The sequence below is a fragment of the Panthera leo genome, chromosome C2 (assembly GCF_018350215.1).
Source record: "Panthera leo isolate Ple1 chromosome C2, P.leo_Ple1_pat1.1, whole genome shotgun sequence".
Lineage (NCBI taxonomy): Eukaryota > Metazoa > Chordata > Mammalia > Carnivora > Felidae > Panthera > Panthera leo.
The window spans coordinates 95,963,221-95,988,625 of NC_056687.1; the positions used below are offsets into that span (position 1 = coordinate 95,963,221).

General features: G+C 38.3%; 2 protein-coding genes, 1 long non-coding RNA gene and 1 other non-coding gene across 7 annotated transcripts; 1 reads left to right on the top strand and 3 right to left on the bottom strand.

The window, feature by feature from the left end:
- Positions 1 to 613: 613 nt before the first annotated feature.
- On the bottom strand, positions 614 to 16,935 carry MYNN (myoneurin). 4 transcript variants are annotated; one of them, XR_006207288.1, is made up of 9 exons: positions 16,747 to 16,933; positions 14,999 to 15,295; positions 10,067 to 10,860; positions 9,145 to 9,304; positions 6,944 to 7,122; positions 5,989 to 6,072; positions 4,887 to 4,973; positions 2,897 to 3,217; positions 614 to 1,272 (listed from the first exon to the last, which is right to left on the bottom strand). XR_006207288.1 is itself a non-coding variant. In XM_042955818.1 (8 exons), exons 1-8 carry the CDS (start codon positions 16,812 to 16,814, stop codon positions 2,955 to 2,957), a joined length of 1,932 nt encoding a protein of 643 aa, XP_042811752.1. In that variant the 5' UTR covers positions 16,815 to 16,933; the 3' UTR covers positions 1,249 to 2,954. The 4 variants fall into 4 exon arrangements, 3 of the variants coding, with proteins under 3 accessions (XP_042811752.1, XP_042811754.1, XP_042811753.1); XM_042955818.1 differs by having other exon boundaries at positions 1,249 to 3,217; XM_042955820.1 differs by lacking the exon at positions 16,747 to 16,933 and adding an exon at positions 16,126 to 16,213 and having other exon boundaries at positions 1,249 to 3,217.
- An 850-nt stretch (positions 16,936 to 17,785) lies between these two features.
- On the bottom strand, positions 17,786 to 17,858 carry TRNAV-AAC. The gene has a single exon. It is a non-coding gene; the product is annotated as a tRNA-Val (tRNA).
- A 1,227-nt stretch (positions 17,859 to 19,085) lies between these two features.
- Positions 19,086 to 24,982, bottom strand: LOC122198495. The gene is made up of 3 exons (XR_006193014.1): positions 24,638 to 24,982; positions 23,869 to 23,932; positions 19,086 to 19,733 (listed from the first exon to the last, which is right to left on the bottom strand). It is a non-coding gene; the product is annotated as an uncharacterized LOC122198495 (long non-coding RNA).
- Positions 19,401 to 21,608, top strand: ACTRT3 (actin related protein T3). The gene is made up of 2 exons (XM_042903162.1): positions 19,401 to 19,705; positions 20,502 to 21,608. Exons 1-2 carry the CDS (start codon positions 19,503 to 19,505, stop codon positions 21,418 to 21,420), a joined length of 1,122 nt encoding a protein of 373 aa, XP_042759096.1. The 5' UTR covers positions 19,401 to 19,502; the 3' UTR covers positions 21,421 to 21,608.
- Positions 24,983 to 25,405: the final 423 nt, after the last annotated feature.

Sequence of the window (25,405 nt, forward strand, 5' to 3'; positions counted from 1 at the left end):
CTCCAAGTTGTTTATAAATAAAGAGTAAAAATGTAGAATATACAGAAATTGCATTAAAATACAATTTCTTTTCACTTGGTGGTATTTCTAGTAAAGTTCTAAAGACTCAAAATCTAAGTACAAGATGGAAAATTATATCAAGAGCTTCATTTTTAAATGCTTTCCAAAAGAACACCAAGAAACATTTAGGATATTGGTTCTCAATGTCTGGTTACATTAAAATCTGCTATGGGGCTTTTCCATCATATATATCCCACAGATTGTATGATTTAGTAAGACTAAGGTGGGGTGGGACTGGGATAGTGTTATTTTAAAATGTGTCTGATATGCATTAAATGTTAGAACTATTATTCTAGGACATTTTTAAACAAGTATATGTACATTGTTTTTATACATGTACATTTCAACTACTCTCACTCGTACAATTTCTGTAGAACTGAAACATACAGAAGTGCTAAACTACTTTTGCAACAGAACATCAGAACCATTAAAAAAATTTTTTTTCTAAAATTTGTCTATCAAAATTATCCTATGAAATTAAACATAAAACAAGTACCATTTAAAAACAGCAAAAAATCATTTATATATAATCTATGGTTTCTTTTTAAAAAGTCTAAAATCTAACAATACAGTAGGAATAATCTAATACATACAAAATTATTTTAGAAAATAATTTCTCAGTGAGAGCTTCAACATCCTAAACACTTTCAAAAACATAATAATATTAAGAATAGACCTTTCCCAAAACTGCATTGTAACAAATATATTTAAAACCAGACTTATTTAAACGGTAATTGAGTGTTAAAATGACACCAGATACAACTAAAATATAAGCATATTATCATAAAAAATTGTATAGCATTATGAGAAGAATGACAAGACAGGGACCTCAGCCTTCAAGATTTCTCACATGTCACTCTGGAAGAGCATCGAGACATGTCAATTTTAAAAGAAAGTATTTTAGTTATGAAGCAGATAATGTGATGGAGAAAAAAACACAGTAAATCAACCTTACCCATTCTAATCCAATAATATTAAAAATAATAAATCTGAGGACTAATCTATAAAAAATGCTAATTACCATTATTAGAAGAAATTTGGTAACTACAGCTCTCATAAAATTTTGACATCACTGTAGCCATTTTGAAATTTTATTCTTTAGATGCTTGGATTAATGAAGATGTGAATTAAATATAACCTCTCCATTTCAGCAGACTTCTTAAAGAGGCTGTCTTTTAATTTTCTTTAATTTCTTCACATTCCAATAAATTCCTATTGAATTTAAGCCAGAATAGATTAGTTGAACATTTTATAACTTTATAAATTGTATTTAAACCCAGCATATTAATACACAAGCATAATTAGATTTCTTAGATAAATAATTAAATCCTAAGTTTGATGTATATTACACAAAGGGAATATTTCAAACTGTGAAGTCAGTCCCACTGGTGGCAAACTACTGCGAAAATGGTGAGTGTGCTGCGAAACGGTGGCCTCTCTAGAGTGTACAAGAATTAAGTAGTCTCATTACATCCTCTTCTAGTTGGTTCTTCTGACTAGGATGCCAGAGAAAATTCAATTAAGGAAATCAATATCAAAAAAACCCCAAACCCCACGTTAACTTTATTACAGAAAACAAATAAGCCACAACTAATGCATGGCAGAAATAAGAAATAATGTCACCATGGTGTTTGATCAGCAGCATAGGAACTGACTCTGTGGAACTGGTAATCTAATGTCCAAAGATCAGGCAGTAATATAAATGAATTATGCGGGAAAAGTGGGATGGGGAAGTAAATATCAGAATGATACTGAATTTTTTACATTCAGTAAGAAGAAGACAGACTACTGTAGGCAGTCTGACAACAACCAAATGTTGTGGTTTGATTCATAAAATTTTAAACTCAAAACTTACAGAAAAATGTAAAATATTTAGCAAACTGGCTTTCTGGTAAGTCAAATGTTCACTGATAAATGAAGCTAATTTCTTAGTTCTTTATGTAATTACAATGTGTCAATTGAGAAGCCAAGTGATTTAGCGTACGCATTAGGTTTACGTTTAAAAAATTCTTTTTGGAACTTAGTATTTTAAAAAGTGCGTAACAGGTGTAGCAAGGCTTATCAAAAATCTTCAAAATTCATATTTTCCTCATCTCCAGTAATCTAGAAACCTATTAAAACATAACCTGAATCAAATTTTGAAGCTGTCTTTATTACGATAAAGATACCAAATGATCTATTTAAAACTCATTTTGCAAATAAATGTAGTCTTGGATAACTCAAAAGTACTGATCACTGCTTTTCTCCAGAATTCTGAGGCCTAAATGAACAAAAATGTATATACAGTTTTCTAGCTTTTAAGAAAAACACTTCTTTTTGTGTCATTAGAAAAGTTACCTCCAAGGGAATATATTAATAGAGAAACAGCACAATTCTTATTCAGTACCTAAATTCTCTTAAGTAGAAGAATGAAAATTCACTTTCCCCCCATAGTTTATGTACTGGTCTATGGGGCTTGGTAACAGCAACACTATTGGCCTGATACTACCATAGATTTTGCTTAAATTTTGAGGGGAAAAAACTAAAAAATCCCGCAGGTCAAAACTGACTCATATAAATGGAAAGATTCCACTTAAATAAATGAAAAGCAATTTAAAATGCAAAATAAAAATGAATTAAGGCAGCTCTAAGAGAAAAAAACTCATCCATTCAAAATAGTGCTACTACAGTATAATTCACTCCTTAACATGTCATGTTTATAATCTAGGCATAGAAGCCAAAAATCAAAACAAGCATTGCAGTTATGATGCAGCATCAGGTGTTTACTTCAGCTGAATGGAAAATAATGGTCACAACTCAAATGAATGCTAATTTAATATGAATATATGCACCTTACCAGAGATGTTTATGTTTACTACCAAAGACGTCTTAGCAATTCCATATTCCTCACAAAGTCAGTATAATTGCTGTAAAAAAATCAACTGTGGTTCCGAATACCCATTCACAGTTGATCTCAACAACGTATCTGATGTAGGAGACTGGTTATCTGTGACAGGCAGAAGGATGTGGTGGTCCTCAGTTCCAAGCGGAAGAGATAGTGGTAAAGTCATATCAGAAGGCTTCACATCCAGTGTTTCTGATAAAGGACTTTTTTGTATAGAATCTTGTTCATTCAACGGATGATCCTCTATACTAGAATCTAGAAGTTTATCTGCACCTGAAATAGAAGAGAAAGAAATTTATGCTATCTTTGGAAACATAACAAAAACTCTTAGATAGACTAAATCTGCTTACCATTCCCAGAACTTACATTCCAACCTCCACAGCTTTACTCATGCTGTTTCTCTTATACTGATTTACCCTCATTATTTACACAAGTCCAATATGGGCCTCAAGCTTAGGTTTAAGCACCAAGTTGAACTTAAAAGGGATTTAACTGTTCTAGACAAGGGTGAGCTGTTACCTATTTTATCACTCACTTGTCAATTTTTTGTATACTACCTTGTGACATCTGTCTCTTATTGCTACTGAACATTCTGCTTCATACTGGTATGGCCTCTCAGACTGTAAACTCCTCAAGGGTAAATGTCAAATTATACTTCTCTGATTCCTTTAAAGTACTTAATAATAGTGCTATACACATAACAGATTTGTTCCCTGAACGTATTAATGAGTAGTTCATACTATTCTCTGAGTTCAAGTTCAGAGATACAGCACTTTTGTGTATTTTTCAGAAGTGAGAAATTCTGCTCAAGGGCATAAATTATCACACTGATTATGATACACTTTTGCCTTCAAATTTTCCATGAGCTTTACCATGCTTCTGCCACCCCAAAGTTTTTACATGATTTCAATCTGTTTCATTAGATAAAACTGCATATTTGCTTTCATAAAACTAGAATTCTGTTCTTGCCTAACTACTCTTCAGTTCAACCAGCCAATACAACCTGAACTTCCTTATCCCGGTGACTCCCTTTACAATATTCTCTCTGCCTGGGAGGAACCCTCCTTTTCCCATCTCCATTCTCTGAACCCCTCTCTCTCCTTCAAGTTCCCTAGAATTAAGTTTTTCCAATACTCACCTCAGAAGGACTTAATCTCTTCTTTAGCACTTCTGTCTCTACTATACCCTACATTTTGTCTTGTAATCACAGTTATATATTTAGATTTCTGGTCTCCTACACCAGATTGTAAACTCTTTGAGGACTAAGACTGTGCGTTTTTCAACTTCGTATTATTCTGCAGTTATGTGTACTTTGGAGGCAGAGGCATTTAACGTTTGTTGAATTACTCACATTGCAGTTTTCATATGTTACTTCTTAATCCTTATGATGTCGCTGTTTACTATCAAAGACTTGTTAACATCTCTATACACTGAAGAAGCCTAGTATTTTGTTTTTAATTATGACAAACATAGTGAAACGTTTTCAAGGATTCATTTTAAGCAACAGACTTAAATTTTATAGTCTGGCTTTTCATTTTTATGTAACAGTTTGGAGCTACCCATTTCCCTACTTCCTCTTACATGTTTCTGGATTCATGTGTTCATGATGCCCTTTTTGTCGCATAACTAATCCCCAGGTAACCCAGACTCCAGTCTGGAGAATAGTGATACACGTTTTGTTTATATATTCTTTCTTTCTTGTAACTTCATAAATCAGGTTTTTAAAAGAGGAAATATTTCAAGTACTGTTTATTAGACGGTCAATATGGAAAGAAATTTCTAGTGAACTTATCTACAAATTATAAAGCTACCTTCCTAATACGTATTTATCTAGTTTTTAAAAATATGTATCTAATTTAAATTGTTATAATGTGCATCTCAACATTTTGGGAGTAGCACCATTATGAGAGCCCTAAATTTTAAAAAAAACACAAACATTTACCGGAATGGACTTTTGTTTTGTGCTTCTTTAAATTTTTAATATCTGTGTAAGAATTTCCACATAATTCGCAGATAAATGGCCTTTCTCCTGAAAAGCAAGTTAAAAAGTTTAAACTCAGTATTTTTGAAGCTAAGACAAAAATATCAATGTTTTCGAATGCAGTGTAAACATTACTGTACTGTTTAAGTTTAGTTTCAAATTACCATTTAGTCACGTGGTTATAATATAGTCAAACAAAAACTTCCATACACACTAGGCGTTCTGTTATACTAAGCATCCCCATTTCAGGAAAAATTGAGCCCTTTTGTTAAGAGAAATTTAACTTACTCTTATTACTATTAGACATTTAGTGAGTGCCAGTTATATGCCAGATACTAAGAGGAACAGCTGGGGGAAAATGTTAAGTATTTCTGCTTTCTGGCAGCCTACAAATTAGAAAATCCTGTACAAACAGTGACAGAATAAAATGCTACAAAATTATAATTCCTTTGAATAAGAAGTGTTCAATGCTTTACAAACTATGAAGCCTAAGAGTAAAGAAGCCGCCAATAAATTTATTAAATGTCTACTAGGGGCTCATAGTATTCTAGATAGGAATAGCGAGAAATAATTTTTAAAATGACAAAGAAAATGAAAAGAGTCCATCTTCAAAGTGGCATTTTCCCTTGTTTTAATTTTTTTTTGTTCCATATTTTCTTCATATTATACAATACTCTTACAAGAAACATGTCAATTCTAACATTCATTCTAAAAACTTGCTTACTGAACACTACTTGATAAGAAAATCTAGTATTATCTTGGTATTATATATTCCTTTTCATTTCTTGGTACATCTTTGCAATTTAATCTAAGTCATCTAAAAACTATTATTATCTGGCATATTTTTTAGAAAATCTATACAATTCTAGACCCAACTTAATTAACACTACTCCAAATAACTAAAGAAACAAAGCAAATAGAAAGTTGATAGTTATACATTAAAATATTGCTATAGGTAGAGTACGACTAGAAACCATATAGTCCATAATGGTTTAAAAGTCAAGGTTTACATAAAAAGAAATTAGAGAGAACAAAAAATAATACGTTCTCCCTAAACACAGACCTGTATGGGATCGAAAGTGTTTGTTGAGCTCTCCTGAGGAAATAAAACTTTTCCCACAAATACCACATATGTATGGTTTTTCACCTAGATGGAAAATAAAAGATAGCGAAGTGGTGTACTATACCAATATAATATTTTATCAATTACAATAATCTAAAGTAACCTGTTCTAAAATACTGAATTAAAACCTCTTTATATTGTATTTTAGAGGTATCTTCAGTGTGATCCAACTTAGAAGATTAGTAATTACACTGCTCATGTAACCTGATGCTTTTCATATAATAAAACTTTCTGCAAACATCCTTCTAGTAGACTAGAGTTGGGCAAGAAGTTCAATTTTTATGATTACAAACGTGATTAAAAATTCATCAATCCAGGACTTTAGTTCTTGCTATCTACTATATTATTAAGAGGAATGAAATTATTTAGGAAAGATCTATTTTAAGAGGTACTCTATCAAAACTGAAAATCTTTGAGTACAACGTGCTTCAAAACTGGTATTTTGCACTTGAAGTAGCTGTTTAATTTGTGAATCTCAGAATGTCTACATAGGAAAAGTCCTAAAAAGTCACAAAAATCAATGTTCTACCTAAACCCACCTTCACCCCTTAATTTCACTCTACTGTTTTATCCAAGGGAAGTGAAACAAGAGGCTAAGGGGGTTTTTCTAAGGTCATAAAATACATTTCAACTCAAGTTTATATACCATCAAAATTACCTGATTTTTAATGTATATAGTTACATAATTAAAAAATTCCATCCACTGTGTACTATCTTAGAAAATAAGTCTGCTTTTATAGTTAATATTTATGTGAAAACCACAAACACAAAAGGCTTCAAGAAGCACACACACAACAGATATACAACAAAATCTAAAATCTACTTTCTGTAAGGGCTCAATTTCCCTTTCTTTTTACAACTTTCCTTATTTTAAACATCTCTGTCAAATTCTTACCTGTATGTTTTCGAGAATGAGTGATAAGAGAACTAGAGACAGCAAATGCCTTCCCACAAGTATCACACACATACGGCTTTTCTCCAGTATGCCTACGAACATGATAGGTCAATGTGCTGGCTTGAGCAAATCTCTGTCCACACCTATCACAGACATATGGCTTCTCTCCACTATGCTTCCTATTAGTAAATAAATAAAGTTATATAGTGGTAAGTAAAACAATTTGGATCCAATCTATATAATAAGCATTTTTTATACAATTTTTCATGTAGTATTTCATATTAACAGACCAAGAATATATATTTAAAATCAACAGTTTCAATGTATACAAATCAAAAATAAATGTTTTGGCATAATGTTATCAAAACATTAGTTCTAAGGTAAGTTAAAAAAATTTTGCCGTCATCTTTATATGGTTGTCAAGTGTGTCCCTAATACCGCAGGCAATTATTTTCACTTGTCCATTCACTCACTCTTTAAAACTCTTTCCTTAAACCTCCAGCAACTCCTCATCCATCCTTATCTTTAGCTGATGTCCTTGCTTCCTGTTTTACTGAGAAAAATTTAAGCAATCGGAAGAAAATTTCTACCATCCCAACCTTCCACCTATAGGCATCTGTACCTATGTATCTGTTATTCTTCTCATTAACTCTAACATGAGGGTGACAATTCATCTGAATCCAAACACTCCCATTTGCATACTTAAGATATTATCTCTTTCCTACTCATTGGTAACACTCCTATAATTTCCTCCACAGTTCCTTTTTCCCATACAAATATACTGCTGTCTCTGATCTTTAAAAAAAGACCCTTTGGGGCACCTAAGTGGCTCAGTCAGTCAAGCATCGGACTTTGGCTCAGGTCATGATCTAGTGGTTAGCGGGTTCAAGCCCTGTGTCGGGCTCTGTGCTGACAGCTCAGAGCCTGGAGCCAGCTTTCGATTCTGTGTCTCCCTCTCTCCCTGCCCCTCCCCTGCTCACACTCTGGCTCTCTCTTTGGCGCTCTCTCTCTCTCTCTCTCTCAAAAATAAACATAAAAACAAAACAAAACAAAAAAACCTTGACCTCTCTTGCTCCTCCATTTCTTGGCTCCTCTTTATCAAAAATTTGAGTCTCCAATTGTTCTACTTTAATTTTTCTCTACTAGTCACAACTAACATTGCTTTTGTTGAGAGCACTGCTGACCTCTCACTTTGGTAAATCCAACAGTTAAGTCTCAATCTTCACCTCTCTATCACCAAATTTGACAAAACTGATTGTTCTCTTCTGGAATAATTTCCTTCACTTGGATTCCAGGGCAGTCTACTGTTGGTTTTCCTCCTATATATTGGCTAGTCACCTCTGCTGGTTCTTGACTATCTCCCAGAATTTTTTAAGATTAGAGTGCCTCATGATTCAGTCCTTTTGATTGCTTCTCTATCCACATTCATTTTCTTGGTGACCTCATTCAGTATTATAGCTTTAAATATTATCTATATGCTGAAGACTCCCAAATTTGTATCTTCAGCTCAAACCAGCCCCCTGAATTACAGACTTACATAACCAACTGTCTATTGGTACATCTCCATTCAGATGACTAACAGCTCAAATTTAACATATTCAGATCTCTGCTCAAAATGCCTACACGCCCTCTTAAACTGCTCTATCCACAACTCTCTTCCATTTCAGTTCATGGTAATTCCATCTTTTCATGTGCTCGGGCTATAAATCTCAGAATCTTTGATTCTACCCTCTTTTCTATCATACCCCACATCCAATCTGCGGCAAATTCTTTAAAAATATGTCCAGAATCTGACCACTACTTATCTCTTCCATTGCCATCACTGTGGCCTAAATCATCATCACTCTCACTTGGATTTTATCTATAGCTTCCTGTTAATTTTGCTTCCATTCTTGCAATGTTACAATTGTTTTCCAATATAGCAGCCAGAGCCACCCCTTAAAATGTAAGCAAGATAAAAAAAAAAAAAAATGCAAGCAAGATCATATCACCTATTTCTCATTCTGATCTTATTTCTCTCCTTCACTTACTCCCCTCCAGCCACCATGGCTTCCTCTAGTTCCTTCACTATGCTAAGAAAATTTAATGGTAGAACCACAATTAGAACTCTACTGTCTTAAATACTAACACAGTAGTCTATTCATAAGACTAAGGTGAATGCCAGACTGAAAGATCAAACAACTTTTTTTTTTTTTTTTTACCTTGCATGAATCTTGAGATTGCTAGAAGTTGCAAATTGTAAATTGCATACATCACATTTATAGGGTTTTTCCTCACCATGATGCATACGACTATGGAAGACTAGCTGGCATTTCTGAGCAAATCCTTTATCACACAATTCACATTTGTATGGCTTTTCACCTAAAAGAACAAGCAAATAAAATTTATATTTAAAAGGAGATATTGTTTTAGTTGCTTAAGCCACATAGGCTTTCAGAAGAGTTCATCAACAGTACTATTTTCAGTATTCGGAAATTGTTAACTGCTAGAAGTAATAAAGCAAACAGAACCTTTCTTCCAGATCAACTATCAAAACCTTGATAGAATTAAAAGAAATCAGTGTTTCTCAATTCATAATAGTGAAAAGGTGGTCAATGAAAGAAATACATACTGCATCTTAAAAGGTACATATCTAAGTGTACCAAACGAAAGTAAATGCAGAGGCTGAAGAATGAAATGTGTATGTAATGCTAAGAAATGTGTTCAGAAGTTGACAAAGATTAGGAAGCAGGAGGTGAGATGTATTGGCAAAATCTGAGAACTGTACTGAGTTGTAATTACTTTTCCCCTTTATCAGTTCTCTTAATCTCTGTCTCTGTTAAATACTTAGCAAGCTAGAATCAAGTATATGTTCATTTTAACTATGACTGAAAATGGTATACACAGGTCATACATTAGGACTTCAGAGTATCAGCTGCAATAAAACAAAATAGCCATTAAATACTTGGTCACAATTACAAAGAAATTTTCAACAGTCTTAACATGCTAAACAAATATTTTTGTGAATACAAGTATATACCAAATGTTGGTCACAGTCAACACTGTATATTAATATGTACTGTACAAAAATATTATTTCAGTCACAGTATAAAAGCAATTATATCTCCCACAAACCAGTCTTACCTGTATGAGTTCTTACATGCGTTTTCAGCTGGTTACATTGCGTAAATGCCTTTCCACACAAGTGGCAGACATAAGGTTTAACTCCTTTATGTATTCTCATGTGCCTTCTCAAGCTGCTGGCTTCTGAAAACACTTTCCCACATGTGTTACACATTGGCTTGGCCTTGGAATACCTCTGATCCAGCTCTTCCCCAGAGCTCTCCAGCTCATAAGAATTCTTGACACTGGCTATATTAGACATAGAATGTTCTTTCAGAGCACAGTTTGGCTGTGATTTTCCACGTTTCCGTTTCACTGTAACAGTTTGCACAATATCTTGTGCTGGAAAAGTATTTTCCACAACTGATGTCAACTCGAGTTCTGAATTATCATTTCTTTGTGCAACTTGTTCTATTACAGGACTGGACAATTTATTTGCATCTAAGAATAATTCAACAGACGCATTCTCTAAAATGTCACTGGGATATTGCACTGTTTTATTCTGTCCTGTTTTCTGGGAGTTGAAGGCCTTCTTCTTCTTTTTCGTTTGAGATGACTTCTTTGCTAAAGCCCCTTGTTTAGGATTTGCCTGAACTAAATCTGTAGACACTTCTGATTTTTCCCGACTGTTATAATCCCGTAGAGTAAGGAGACAAGTCTGTTGATTCAATTCAATGTTTCCAGTAATACTAGATATCTCTGTAGAAGAGGGATTAGCAATAAAAGCAAAATCTTCCATCTTTATTTTACATTTAGTGACCACCTCTTCCACTTTGAGATAGTCAGCAGCCTGATGAATTTCTTTAACATTCCAACTGTAAGGAAACAAGGCTAAATGACAATATTCTGAACAAATAAAAACTATTTGTGAAACAGAGCTGCACATATATTTCAATGTCTTTTAAAGACCTAACGAAGCAGAATGATGAAAAAGGCATAACTAAAAGAATAAATTTACAAAAATTCATTCACTCATTCAGAATAATCTTTAGGCAAAAATCTCCAGTTTTACAGAACTTCAAAAGATGAAAAATAATGGTTACTCATAACTACAAATGTACCACTATAAGAAAATGTTAAAATTTCTGTGTGTTTTAAAAAACACTTGGAACACAAAAGTAGCTGTTGGCAACTTACTGCCTCCTCCCATTCATTCTGAGGCCTATTCAGATAGCAACTACCTTTTCTGGGATTGGCAACAGCAAGAGTCTAAAAAATTGTTTCCTACCTTCCTCTGCTCCCCTGTGAGGGACTTTAACGGTGCTTCTCAAACTTTCCCGTGCATGTGAGTCACCCAGGTATCTTGTTAAATGAGGATTCAGGTTCAGTAGATCTGTGACGGGACCCAAGTGTCTGCATTTCTAACACAGTTGCTGGTGATGCCAGTGCTGCTGGTTTACTGATTACACTTCAATGGAACAAGGTTTCAGAAAGCTCTAACAACCCTCCCACCTGTGTGTGATACTCAACCCATGTTAGTTGGAGAGTCTGTCATTATTAGAACTATATAGAAAGACTTAAGTTCACCCTGTTCAACATTCTAGTCAGTATTTACTGAGCATATACCATGTGTGGTACACTAAGAGGGGTATTAAGAAATAAGAAATAGTCCCTGCACTCCAAAAGTTTACAATGTGGTGAAAAATTGTTTTATTACTCTAGCACTGGCTCTGGCATTACTAGGTGAGCTAATTAGGGTAAGTCAGCACCTGTTGGCACTCTGCTTTTCTTAGCTATAAAATCTGAGAGTTGAGTTGGTATTAACATGAAAATAGGACTCTTTTATAATTATCTGAGGATGGATGGATGGATACACACATACATACACACACACACACACACACACACACCCTTCAAGTAATCTTCCTGCTCTTTTCCCCAAATATTATTTAATTCTTCAGAAAAAATTTTAAAAAATCTTTTCCTTTTTCCCACATGATTATATGAGCCAGAAAAAAGTTTTAGTCATAGCTGATAATACAATTATAGTGCTATTAATATATCTTTATTTTTTTTTAAGAAGAGTAAAATTTGAAATGAAATTAAACATTAACTAGCTCATGAACCACTCAGGTCTTTGAAAGTATACTACAGTATTTACAGATCTCTATCCATTTTCTCATCAACTGATGAAAACTTCTTTACCTCAAGTGGCACCTGTATGTTTCCTCTTTTTAAATTTAGTTTTCCATTGGCTTTTAAAAAATTGCCTTTTATTATACACAGAGTTATTTTCTCAGCTCATTATAAACAGATTTATAGGCCCGTTTGGAAACCTAATCACAAGTTTAGGGAACATTTTATTCTCTAGGAAAATATACCTAAAGTTCCTAAATATAGTATAAATAAACTCTAAGAATATAATCTATTTGCAAATGGAGTCTTTCCCCTAGATAAGAAAATATTAAAGATTTCTTATGTCCCTTAGCTATAATTTTGGAATACATAACGGATGATCTTTGTAATGAAGTTAATTCTATATTTGCAAAGATATAACACAAATAGCCCAAATATAAACACAATCTTGTTCATCTTTTATACAAAATATTTTTAGCATGCATACGGTAACACTGTCACTTTCTAAAAACGTTACCTTTGCCCTTAAGCATTTTTATTAATTTTGTTACATAGTCTATTATTATTACAATAAATGAGAGCACTAGAATGAAACCAAATTTATCACTCATTATACTTAGGTCTCAAATTATAATTGTGCTTAGTGATCCATACAGTGAACTACCAAACATATAACAAGGTCTGGTAGCCTTTAAGACCAATATAAACTAGCACTGAGATGCACACTAATTGTTTGGTACTGACACAGTATTTCATACCAATTATTCATCTATTTCATAAACGAACTATAATCTCAGTTACAGTTAAGAGAACCAATCAGCAGTTGCTTACACCAATGACTAATCTGCTTTTGTTTACAAGCATGAAGTTACAGTGCTTGCAAACCTGCTTTCATCTTTTGAACAGTCACTGAAAGTCATTTAATTACATGCTACAAGGTATGTGGCTAAATGCTTTACATGAATGGTTTATTTAATCCTCAAGACAGGTCTCTGCAATCTGTAATAATCCCATTTTACGTACAAATGAAGGCTCAGATGTACAAAGACATTAAGTAATTCATCCAAGATCACAGAGGTTAGAATAAGATTTGACCAAGGTAATCTGGCTCCTGAGTTCACTTAATTCTCTATTATTTTGCTTTCTTCACTAAGTGTAATCACTAAATTATACACTTTCTACTTTTGATGTAAGTCTTCTCACATTTGTGGTGGGGCTCAAACAACTAGTTCCCAGGAAAGGTATGTATCAAAAAAGACTGAACAAAAATCTGGCTCTTTTTCACACTGGTGCTTTGCATGAAGGCTCAAAGTAAGCTGCTCTTCAGTGTGTTCAAATCAATTCAAGATTATTTGGAAAAGTTAATTGAGAAAGGGAAACTATTAAATTGAAGATCAAGCAAAATTCACTGGTTTTGTGGTTATTTTACATAATGTGCTCTAAATATTTAGATGAGGCACCTGTAGAGTCAACTATTCAGTAAATTTAAATAATTTGTCATGTAGATTAATGTGTTCCTTTAATCAACCCACAGAGAACTGACTTGAAGATCTCATTAGGTTAAAATTTAAAAATAATTCAAAAATAGTGTGTCTCCTTTTCAAAAGAATTAAGGAACATTTTGATTCTAGCTTTTTAAAGAAGTATATTTCCACAATAAGTTGCAATGTAAAACAGAGAGAAGGATTCTGCTTAATATCTATGTGTATATATAGAGATCATCTGGAAAATGAAAGATTTTTATCAAAGTGTTAATAGTGATTATCAGTGGACGGCAAAATTTCAGGTGTTTCCTTTTTGTTTCTTTCCTATTTTTCTCCAAAAATTGTGGAGTTAAAGGGAGAGAGGAGAGTAGAAGAGAGAAAATAAATGAAACTAATGTTCAATGGGAAGCAGGCCTTCAAGTAAATCCTTGATCTTCACACTAATACCAAGGGAGTTACTACAATCTCATTTTTACAGATGGGGAAACTGAGGCCCTCAGAGGTTGCATGTTGCTCAAAGACATACAGTGACTGACCAGCTAGATCTAATTCTAAAGATCATACCTGTTTATGTCAGATTATGACTTCCATAAGAGATGGAGGAAAGAAGACAGGAGTAATTTGATTGGTTTCTCTTTCCTTTTTTCCTCTCTACGTTTCCCTCCACAACTAGTAAATTCATCAGGATTAAATTAATTATACAGTCCACTATGCATGGGAGACACAAGTGACTGCATTATTAAATTCCTCAGAACCTACTCCCCGTTAGTGGAGTGACAGCATTAAGCATTTCAGAGAAGCATTCTAGCACCTTGGATCTGGTGTAAGCATTAGTACTAATAGCTTTACAGAGGTAACAGGAGTCACTGCCATTTACACTCCAAGGAAATTATTTTCTTGAATCAAGATCAGGAAGAGGTCCTGCACATTGCTATCTATGGTTAGAAATGGGAATACATGAAATGAACACAGAGGATCATCCTTCTTCATCCACACCCCCCTACTACCTCAAGCACGTTAAGAGGTAGGGGACAGAGTGAGGAAGAGAGAAGATCAGAGGAATATAAAGACCAAGGAAACTGGAATTCACTTAGAATTGATTATGTATGATCTTCAAGTTTCCATAACTGAAATTGCAGGTTTTGCTTCAGCACGTAAATCAAATGTGTCAGAAAAAAGGCTTTAATCTAATTAGCATCTGTGCTTTTTGCGCTTAAGAAATGTAGTCTGTTCATCCCAAATCAGTAATACTGACATCTTTATCAAAAACAACAATAGCATTGTGCACAGCAATATATGAAGTTAAGGGACTGAATGGAAAAGCTACAAATATACTTTAGCTCTAAAGACCGTTGACTAGCTTTTAGAAATGAAAACGAAATGTGTACTTTACCTGTCAAGATTTAAAGTTCCTGTGTATATAAACTCCAACAGTTTCTGAAATCCATCAGCCTTCACTTGACTCTGATCAAGGAAGACATTGTTCTCAGAAGTGCTTCTGTAGATCGCACCAAAATACTCACTAAATGAGGCAAGGACATTTCTATGAGCTTTAAACTGGAATTCCCCAATCACTACGGTGCAGTCACAAAGAAAACCTGCTTCCCGCTGTTTGTTCAGTCTCTCTAAAAGGTGCTCACAGTGGTGCGAATACTGCATTTTGAGATCAGAATGGAATTTTACCCTTGTTCTAAAAGACAAAAAGAGACAGTAAGTCAGTAACCCTAAGTTTTCATCAAACGTTTCACCCAAGCAATTGGTAAGGGGAGAAGGGACATAGAACATGAACAAGAATAAAGTCAGTCCTCATTTGCCCCCACAGAAAATTCTTATCAAACAGATTAGTTAAAAATGCTGAAGGTTAAGTGCCTATCTTTGGCCAACTAACACAATCGTTTGGACACATCAATATACGGCGATACGTGAAAACACTTCCACGAGCTGAAAAAAAAGCACCGCAAGATTTCACGCTTTGCAGCAGTTGAACCTCCAGACTTCCAAGCTCAGTACGCATGCATGTGTTGGGGAAAAAATTAACAAACCACTAAGAAATGACTCCTTTGGACAGATGAGGGAAAAAACACAGTATGAGTTCTTTAAAACCGCTCTCAAATCCCCACAACCTGTTAGTTTTCCGTGGTGCACACAGTTGCTTCAAAACGCGGGGCGGGTGCCCAGGAGGCGGAGAAGGAGCAGAGAGCCAGAGTTGTCAAGGTTCCGTCACTCGCCCGGAGGAGGCCACACCCCCTCTCATCCCCCTCCCGACGGCAACGGAGAGTGACAACCAAAGCCAGTCTCTCCCGGCTTCTGCCGCACTGCCCTTCGGCCAGCTCCCACGACTGCCTCGGGTTCCCACAGCAGAGGTTGTGGCCAAAGCCAACACCGGGGCTGCCTCGCCCAAGCTTTCCATGTTAATATCTTCGCCTCGACCTGAATTCAAACTCCATGAAGCCTGCTCACTCCTGACGCCGCGTCCGGAGAAAGCAGGATTGACAAGCTGGGGCGTGAAGAAAGACTCACCTAGAGCAAATCAAGGGGCAACAGTTTCTTCACGCTCTCTCCGCCATCTTGGAAGGACGTCACCGCTCCCCGCTCCGCCTCTTCCTTCTTCCTCTACGGAGACATCATATCCGGCCCGGGCGTCCAGAGGAAACGCTGGAGGCTCTGGGACCGTGGAGGTCTGGTGCCAGCGAGGACGGACCGGGCTAGCCCGCAGAGATTTCGCTCTCCTGCATACCAGGGTCTCCAGCGAAACTGCGAACGTCATGGATACGGGACTTAAGGGTTCATTCGCAGCGACCCGCTTGTCTTCCTCATTCTAAACATTCTGGTCTGCCGATAGTCGGCATCTCGCGTTCAGGGCCGAGGTCGGGCAGCACCGCCCGAAAGTCCTCTTTCCGGGAGCCAGATTGCACACTGCATGCTGGGGCTTGTAGTTTCTTGGTTTCTCCCATCATCCTCTCCTTCCTCGGGACCCCCGAGAGTGGGAACAGCTGCTTTGTGTACTTAGGCTCCTGGCCATAGAGGATTTTTGAACTGAGACTGGTCACTCCTTTTCAGTTTATGTACCCGAAAGCTCTTGAGAACCCTGAATTGTGTTTGCATCAGCCAACTGTAGCTTAGGCTTCAGGATATCCTTACCTGGTGTTAAAAGTCTGAGATGCAAGAAAGCGGGGCAAAGCAGTAGGGCACCTGGGCACACGCAACATTGCAGGAAGGTGGGCTTTATACCGCAAAAGGTTCTGCGTCTGGGCCAGGAATATTTTAACGTAATAATTTACATCGAATTCAGATTTTGTACAGTGAAGGAAAAGGATGCCAGTTATCTGTGTAACATACAAGAGGCATAGAAACAGTAGGATAAGTCGTGTTGATATTTTAGGGTGAATTTTCCCCTAGTACTTACGGATATCATAGTTCTAAGAAAACCAGAACATTTATTCTTGTTAAAGATGTGTCAGGACCATAGACTATTTACTCATGACTTCATTTTAAAAGACAGTCTCAACTGGAATTTACCCAGTTCTTCTGAGATTTTTTTCAAGGACACTGTTTGCTCTTTAACTTCTTTTCTCTAGGCGGTAAGAAACATATTTGTGAATAAAGCCACTACCATAAAGTTTATAAGGGGAAAAGTTGAGGCTGGCTCTAGATTACACCTTTCTGATTCCACTTTTATATTTTGTTGAAACCCTTTTCGGTAGTTCATTCAGAAATGAGTCTCTACCAGGTGTTAAGCACGACACTAAGTATGTATAAAATAAGACTAAAACATGGTCTCCCGGCAATGAGGAATTTGCAGTCTGAAAGGGAAAACTAATGGAAAACCACATGACTTGTAACACAAAAGGTGCTTAGGAAGCAACAAGGCTAACAGTTTTACCGCTGTGTTTGAGCTCCTCTCTAGGCTGTATGTTACATTATTTTTAAGTAGTAGGTTGTGATTTGAATTTTTTTTGAAGCACTTCCATATGGCAAGCTGTCAATAAAAACATTTGCTGAATAACATAACCAGGGTGAAAGTTTAAATTCTCACTGTTCAGTAAGTTGCTATTAAGAATGCGTTTTAAAAGTCTGGAATAATTGGTGAGAACCACATGGCTCCGTTTCGGGGGAACCCTGTAGAGAAAGAAAAAAGAAAAAAGAAAGAAAAAAAAAAAAAAAAAAAAAAAAAGCAAGCTGTTTCCGCCCGGTTTCGAACCGGGGACCTTTCGCGTGTTAGGCGAACGTGATAACCACTACACTACGGAAACTCGGCTGGGTGTTGTGGTTCAGAAAGTCCTTCATATGGAAGTAGTAATTTGGCGTTCACAGGCACGTAATATTGAGATAGCTTTTAACAGGAAAAATAAAACAAAACAATCAGAAAAGGAAAATAACAAAATGTTTAATTGTATAGTGCTGAAACTATTCTGAAAGTTGGAATTTGCATGCACTTTTTTTCAGACTCTTCGGTACCGCTGCAGAAACCAGGCACTCACTCCTTGCCCTTCCTTTGGGTAACACTTCTGTGGGAAAGAAATGTTTTATTTCGTATCCTTTCCTGGAGAGACGTTGCTCAGAAGGCAGGGTGTAGTGCGGGGCTTCAGTGGCCTCCCTCCTCTTGCAGAGGCTTGCAGCACCAAGTGCCACCGCTGTTACTTAGGTGACCCTTTCAACCTCTGGTGGAGAGACAAGTAAATAGCTTTTGAATTTCCTCCCCTGCTTTCAGAGACCAAACAGAGGTTCGAACTTGCTGAGGTGTTTTTAAATCCTCTACATAGTGTGTAAAATTGAGGGGGTAAAAAATCAGACACCAAAGATGCACTTTTTGGCACACAATGTACTTAAATTTTTCTAAACCTAAACTTCATAGGACCTAAGGAATATCACTTTTCTTGCAAAGAGGCAGACACGTCCTTATGCCTAAAAATCAAGTCTTTTTTTTTTTTTTTAAAGTTTTTATGTATTTTGAGAGAGAGACAGCAGAGTGGCGGAGAGGCAAGAGGCAGAGAGAGAAGGAGAGAGAGAGAGAGAGAGAGAGAGAGAATCCCAAGTAGACTGCACAGTCAGTGCAGAGCCGGATGCGGGGCTCCAACTCAGGAAACCGTGAGACCATTACCTGTATTTTTTAGGAAATAGGAATGACCTTCATATTACATGGGGGATAACCAGATGAGATTGCTAAAAATCAATCAGTCCAAAAAAGTGAGCTTCTACCATTTTGGTTTTGACTACATTTTGCTTAGAAACTGCAGGAAAGAAGCTCAACAAAGTATTTGCCTGGTGTATAGAAACAATAATAAAAGTATATAAAGCCAACTTTAAATCCTAGCATTGTTTCCTTTGTGTTTTCAAAAGTTGACAAGGGTTTCCAGAAGCACAAACCAGGCATCTTCTGTGACAACTTTCTCTAGTCAAATCTCCCCACCTTTTCCTAGGTTCAAGGCCACATTCTAGAACTTTCAACATGCCCATGGACAGACACTTATTAACCAGAATTCAAAGGCTTTGGAAAAGAAAACTTTTTATGACTCATCGAGGTATTGGGGAAGGCCCCTTGTGAAGGGTTAGATTTATATCATTAGGGAAGAAAGTTGGGTTTTCCTGATATTGGTATCCCGGGATTCCAGGGGGTGGCAAGTGACCCAGCCCCTGTGAGATGCGGGGGGGGGACGGCAGTAGTTTGGAGGGTCAATGGGCCTGGGCTCTCCAGGGCTCGCTTGCCAGGCCCAGGCCCCGTGGTCAGGCCAGCGCTTCTGTGACGCGACGTTCCAGGCCGTAGGCCTTCAGGCGCTGCCCAAGGGCCCGCGCTACGCACTTTCGCTCCCTAGCGCAGCCCGCAGCCCGCAGCCCGCAGCCCGCAGCCAGGGCAGCCGGAGTAGCCAGGCGATAGGAGGCTAGGAGGCGGAGACGGCATGAACTACTACTACCAGCTACCAGTGGTGATCGACAACGGCTCAGGAGTGATTAAGGCGGGCCTGGCTGGGTCGCGGGAGCCCCAGTTCGTCTACCCCAACATTATCGGCCGGGCCAAAGGACAGGGCTGGGTAGCGGAGGGCGCGCTGGAAACGTGTGTAGGTGACCAAGCGCAGGAGCGGAGAAACTCGTTGTCCATCAGGTACCGTCTTCTCACAGCGGGCAGGACCCTAGTGGAGGGGAAAGAGGGAGGGTCTAGATGAGGGGCATAAGGGTGAGAGGACAAGAAGACAGGAACAGGAAGTTTCAACCCGCTGGTGCAGGCCACAAATCTCTGAGGGTACCAGACATCTAAAGGGTTAGCATTACTTGCTCTTTGTATGTAAACAGATCTGTTCAAATGTATAAATAAAGTCACCGTTCATAATGTACAAGTTTATTTAAGGATGTCACTTTCTCCCTGTGGGTTATTTTCTTCAATTAATTGATATTAAAACTGTACTATTATGTAAAGATTTCCCAATTTTTAAACTTCGTTTAAAGTTTATTTATTTTGAGAGAGAGGGAGCAGGGGAGGGGCAGAAAGAGAGAGGGAGAAAGGGAATCCCAAGCAGGCTCTGCCTAGAGCTTGGGACTTGATCCCACCGACTGGGAATTCCTGACCTGAGCAAAGATCAAGAGTCAGATGCTTAACTGACTTAAGCCAGCCAGGTGCTCCAAAGACTTCCCAATTTTTTTTTTTTTTTTAAAGATTCTTTGTCTTCCAACGCGGGGACAAATGGAAAGCAACAAAAATTGCAGAGGAAGTCAGCTATGCAGACTTTTGCTGGCAGTTACCTTCTCTAACTGGCTGTGACAGTCACTGCCAACAAAGGGTACTGGTAATAAGTATGGGGATTAACCCAGGTTTGAAGAGAGTAGATGCTGAAAAAATTAAAAGCTGCCACTAAAAAAAAAAAAAAAAAAAGCTGTCACTTATCTTACTGCTTTTCCTACAGCTACCCAGTGGAACGTGGTCTCATTACTTCCTGGGGGGACATGGAGGTCATGTGGAAGCATATCTATGATCATAACCTGAAACTAAAGGCCTGTGATGGCCCAGTCTTGATTACGGAGCCAGCACTGAACCCACTGGCCAACCGGCAACAAATCACTGAAGTGTTTTTTGAGCATCTGGAGGTGCCTGCCTTTTATATGTCCATTCAGGGGGTGCTGGCTCTCTTTGCTGCTGGCTTCACAACTGGTTTTGTGCTGAACTCAGGTGCTGGGGTTACCCAGTGTGTGCCCATCTTTGAGGGTTACTGTCTGCCTCATGGTGTCCAGCAGCTAAATCTGGGAGGCCTTGACCTCACCAACTACCTCATGACACTGTTGAAGGAGCAGGGCATCATGCTGCTTAGTGCTGCAGACAGAAAGATTGTTGCAGACATTAAGGAAACTTCTTGTTATGTGGTAATGAACTACGAAGAGGAAATGGCCAAGAAACGTGATTCTATAGAGAAAGTTTACCAGCTACCTGATGGGACGATGATCAAGCTCTATGACCAACTCTTTCATTGTCCAGAGGCCCTCTTCTCTCCACGTCTTAGGAACCTTCAGACCCCTGGCATCGATAAGTTGTGTTTCAACAGCATAATGAAATGTGATACAGATCTGAGGAATTCGTTTTTCTCCAATATTATCCTTGCTGGGGGATCAACCTCTTTCCCCGGTTTAGACAAGCGGCTAGTTAAAGGTGTAGCAAATATGGTACCTGCCAATACACCTGTGCAAGTTACAGTTCCCCCAGAAAGGAAACTATCAGTGTGGATGGGAGGCTCTATTCTTGCATCCCTGTCTGCTTTCCAGGACATGTGGATCACTAAGGCAGAATTTAAAGAAGTTGGACCCAACATAGTACATCAAAGATGCTTCTGAATACAGATAAAATGGTTAGAAAAAAATGCTTTGAGTACATGTGACAGAAAACTTTGGATATTATATGTGTCTGAGAGAACAAAGTATTTCAGTTGTTGGAATGTCCATGTCTCTTCCATTTCTGTGATGGGTGAAGCAAACAACCTGTTTCTGGAGTAGAACCAAATTAAATGCTAGAGGAAACATTATTCTTGACCTTGAAGTTCTCATCTTTCCCTTGGAAAAATTTGTAGTGCAACATGTGTGCCAACTGGGTGATACAGATTTAAGTTTGTTGAGGTTTACATAATGAACAAAGCATATTCAAGGCATGCTTAATAGACTGGTTTTATTGAAATAAAGAGCTCACATTGAGCAGACTAAGAGCAATGACTAGGAAAGTAAATGAAGGCCAAGGACTGGAAAGGGAGGCTTTGTGTTACACGTCCTATAGGCAAAGGAGAACAATTAAAGAATGAAAAGCAGGAAACCTAGGAAATTAAGATGAATGTGGCAGTGGTTTGGAGAATAAATTGGGCTGGGAAGGCCCTGGAGATTTGGTGATCAGTTAACCAGTTATCATTCTAGATATAAAGTAGTCAAGTCATAAGACTCAAGATTATAGACAATAGGAATTCAGAAGAAGTAATTACAAAAAAACCTGACAAGTCTTGGTATCTAGTTAGATATGATGGGGGAAGAGTCTGAAATGACCTGGGTTCTTGATAATGATGGCAGTATTCATGTAACTCAAAGTATTTCATATCTGCTCTGTGCAAAGCACTATGTTAAGCACAATGACTGCTAAAGCAGGAGTGAGATCCTGTCCTTAAGAAGCCAGCAGTCTAGTATAAGAGGTGAGATTTATGCCTTAATTATAATAATACTAGGTAGAAAGTGATTTGGTGTCCTAAGAGAAGCATAAAATGGTCTGGGGGTTCATAAGGAGGAAAATACCTTGAGGTCTCGTGGCAGACTTTCTGGTAGATTTGGCTCTGGGGCTAGATTTGAAAGACAGCTGAAATTTAAACCTAATGTAATGCCCTTTCCTCAGAATTCAGGGGCAGCACATGTGGATTTAGGTCTAGGCTCTACCACCTACCAGCTGCACGAACATTTTGAAGATAAATTTTTCTTATCCATAAAGTGGGGCTGCTAATCCCTGTCTGTCTCACAGGGTCATTGTAAATTTCAAATAGGATAAACTCTGTAAAGGTACCTTTTAATTTTATTTTTTGTTTAGTACATAAAACTATGTACTAAAATATAAAGAAAAGAGAGAGAGACAGAGTGCGAGTGGGAGAGGGGCAGAGGGAGAGAGGGAGACACAGAATTAGAATCAGGCTCCAAGCTGTCAGCACAGAGACTGATGCAGCTCGAACACACGAACTGGGAGATCATGACCTGAGCCAAAGTCAGACGCCCAACCCAACTGACTGAGCCATCCAGGCGCCCCTAGATACTTTTAGAATACAATGAAATCTGTTATCTTCTGTTGTAGAATTAGATGCTACTTCCTCCATGCAGTCAAAATTCATTGTGTCCTCCAACGCATTATTTGTTCTCCTATTGACCACTTAATTTATGCAGCCTTATCTTTTAGTTTGCTTGTCTTTCTCCCGCAATAGATATATTCTTAGAAGAAAGGGATTGTGGGATTTCCCTTTTCATCTCTATCCCCTTCCCTGATGCTCTCTATGGTGCACTCCCAGTAGGTATGTAGATATGGAGAATTGACCAAAAGAAAATTCTGGCCAGAGGTAACATTAGGGCAAAGATTCCAAGGTGTAATAATGATGGGCACATTGTACAAGGAGAAGTGGGCCTGAGTCAAGCATTTGTGAAGAGGTGCATTTCATTCCTAGGTACTTCTCTCTCACGTCAGTGATTATAAGGAAAACTAGATTGGATACCGTGTAAAAAATGATTATCTGAGAGCACCGTGAACAGTTGATGCTGCACTCACCAGATTCACAAGCACTGTAGAGAGCATGAACTTATTCTTCAGAATTCTGAAACTGTTTTCTAAAAGAAAATAGGGCTATCTACACATTTATCTAATTTAAACTTCAACATCTCAGGGGGGCCTGGGTGGCTCAGTGGGTTAAGCATCAGATTCTTGCCTTCAGCTCAGGTCATCAGCTCGTGGTTGATAGGTTCAAGCCCAGGATTGGGCTCCATGCTGACAGTGTAGAGTCTGCTTCGGATTCTGTCTCTCCCTCTCTGCCCCTCCTCCTCTTGCTCTCTCTGCCTCTCTCTCAGAAATAAACTTAAAACACAAAGCAAAACTTCAACATCCCAGAGAGATGAGCAAGACAAGCATTACTCCCATTTTACAAATTAAAAAAATTGATATTTAAACAGGTTAAGAGATTTAAGTTTAAAGCGATCCCAAAGTAAATTGCTTGCTACATTAGTCAGGCAAACAATTCTGAACCATGGTCTCAGGTAGTTAACTCAACAACCTACCTGGAATATTCTGTACTGACTCCAGCCTCTAACATGGGCTCATAGATGATCCTTTTCAAGTAATCTAGGGATAGGGAATAAAATGGAAAATCACGTTTGTATTTTCCCTGCCCTTAAAATCATTGGAAACCAACCCCTCTAATATTTTATCTTTCTTTCAGACTGAGGTGTCAATAGCGACAACTCCACAGAATTCACCCAACTGAACATGAATTCTACAATTAGGATCAGCCAGTTATATGTAAAACAATATTATTGTTATGCCCAGAATTCGTGATCCCCAAATACCGCCAGGGAGCCGAGTCCAATGTAAAAGCAAAAGAGCCTTTATTCGAGCTAGCTCGAGCTCAATCCCCTACCTGCACCGACGCAGCGGTGAGATACCAGGGAGAGAGAGCGAGTTTCAAAAGGACAAAGGTTTTATTGGGGCCTAGGGGCAGTTGGTGAGGTAATGGCTATGGCCTCAGCCGATTGGCTGGGGAAGGGTCCTGGGGAAGGGTCCGAGTCCTGTTAGGCAGGTGAGAGGGGTGGGGTTACTCAAGGGGAGGAGGTGTGGTCAAGGTGAAGGACACAGAACAAGATGGAGTCGGAGGGAGTAGGCCCGCCCTTTCAATTATACCATTACAGAAACTTGGTACAATTTACGGTGGATTTTTAACCTAATCATGACACAACATTAAAGCAAAGTTAATGACTGAAAAGCTTTCATTTCCTAATAAAAGGTAAATTCAAATCTTGAATGTTAAGATTAAGAATGAAGTAGTTATACTTAATAAAACCCATCCTATGTTCAAGAAGACGTTGCAAAGAGGCCTTCTAAGGAGAAGGGAGCAGGGCAGGAACTCCAAGGCAATCCAACGAGTCCAGCCAACCTTCTGGTTTAGCCAAGGCTATCCGGGAATCTATTTTCTTAAAGATCTCTAACAAATGTGACTAGAGTTGAGAATCACTGTCATATTTCCCAGGCCCTAAAATTTTTCTGTGAACTTCATTTTCTTAAGGTGGTCAAGCGCCCCGAGGCCGGTCCTTAAGGCAGGTGCACCCGGTCCTTAAGGCATGGAAAACGGAGCCGTGCAGTAGGACAAGTTCGTTTTTACTTTCCAAGTACGTCGGAAAATACCTAACGCTTTTCCCAGGAAATGTGGGGGGAGGGGCGCAACTGTCCTCACGGCCGGAAATAGAGCATTCCAAAAAAAAAAAAGGGGGGGGGGGGGTGGGTACGGATCTCGCGAGAACCGCGATGGGAGGGCTTTAGCCAATCGGCGCGTACGGCGGCCGCTGTCTTTATAGGGAGCCGCGGCGTTGTGCACCTCGGGTTGTGGAGGGTGGGCCTGGGAGGGGAAGCGGTCAGTTTTTGTCTAACCCTAACTGAGAAGGGCGTAGGCGCCGCGCTTTTGTTTCCCGCACGCTGTTTTTTTCGCTGACTTTCAGCGGGCGGAAAAGCCTCGGCCTACCGCCGTCCACCGTACAGTTTGGAGCAAACAAAAAATGTCAGCTGCTGACTTGCTCGCCCCTCCCAGGACCCTGCGGTGGCTCG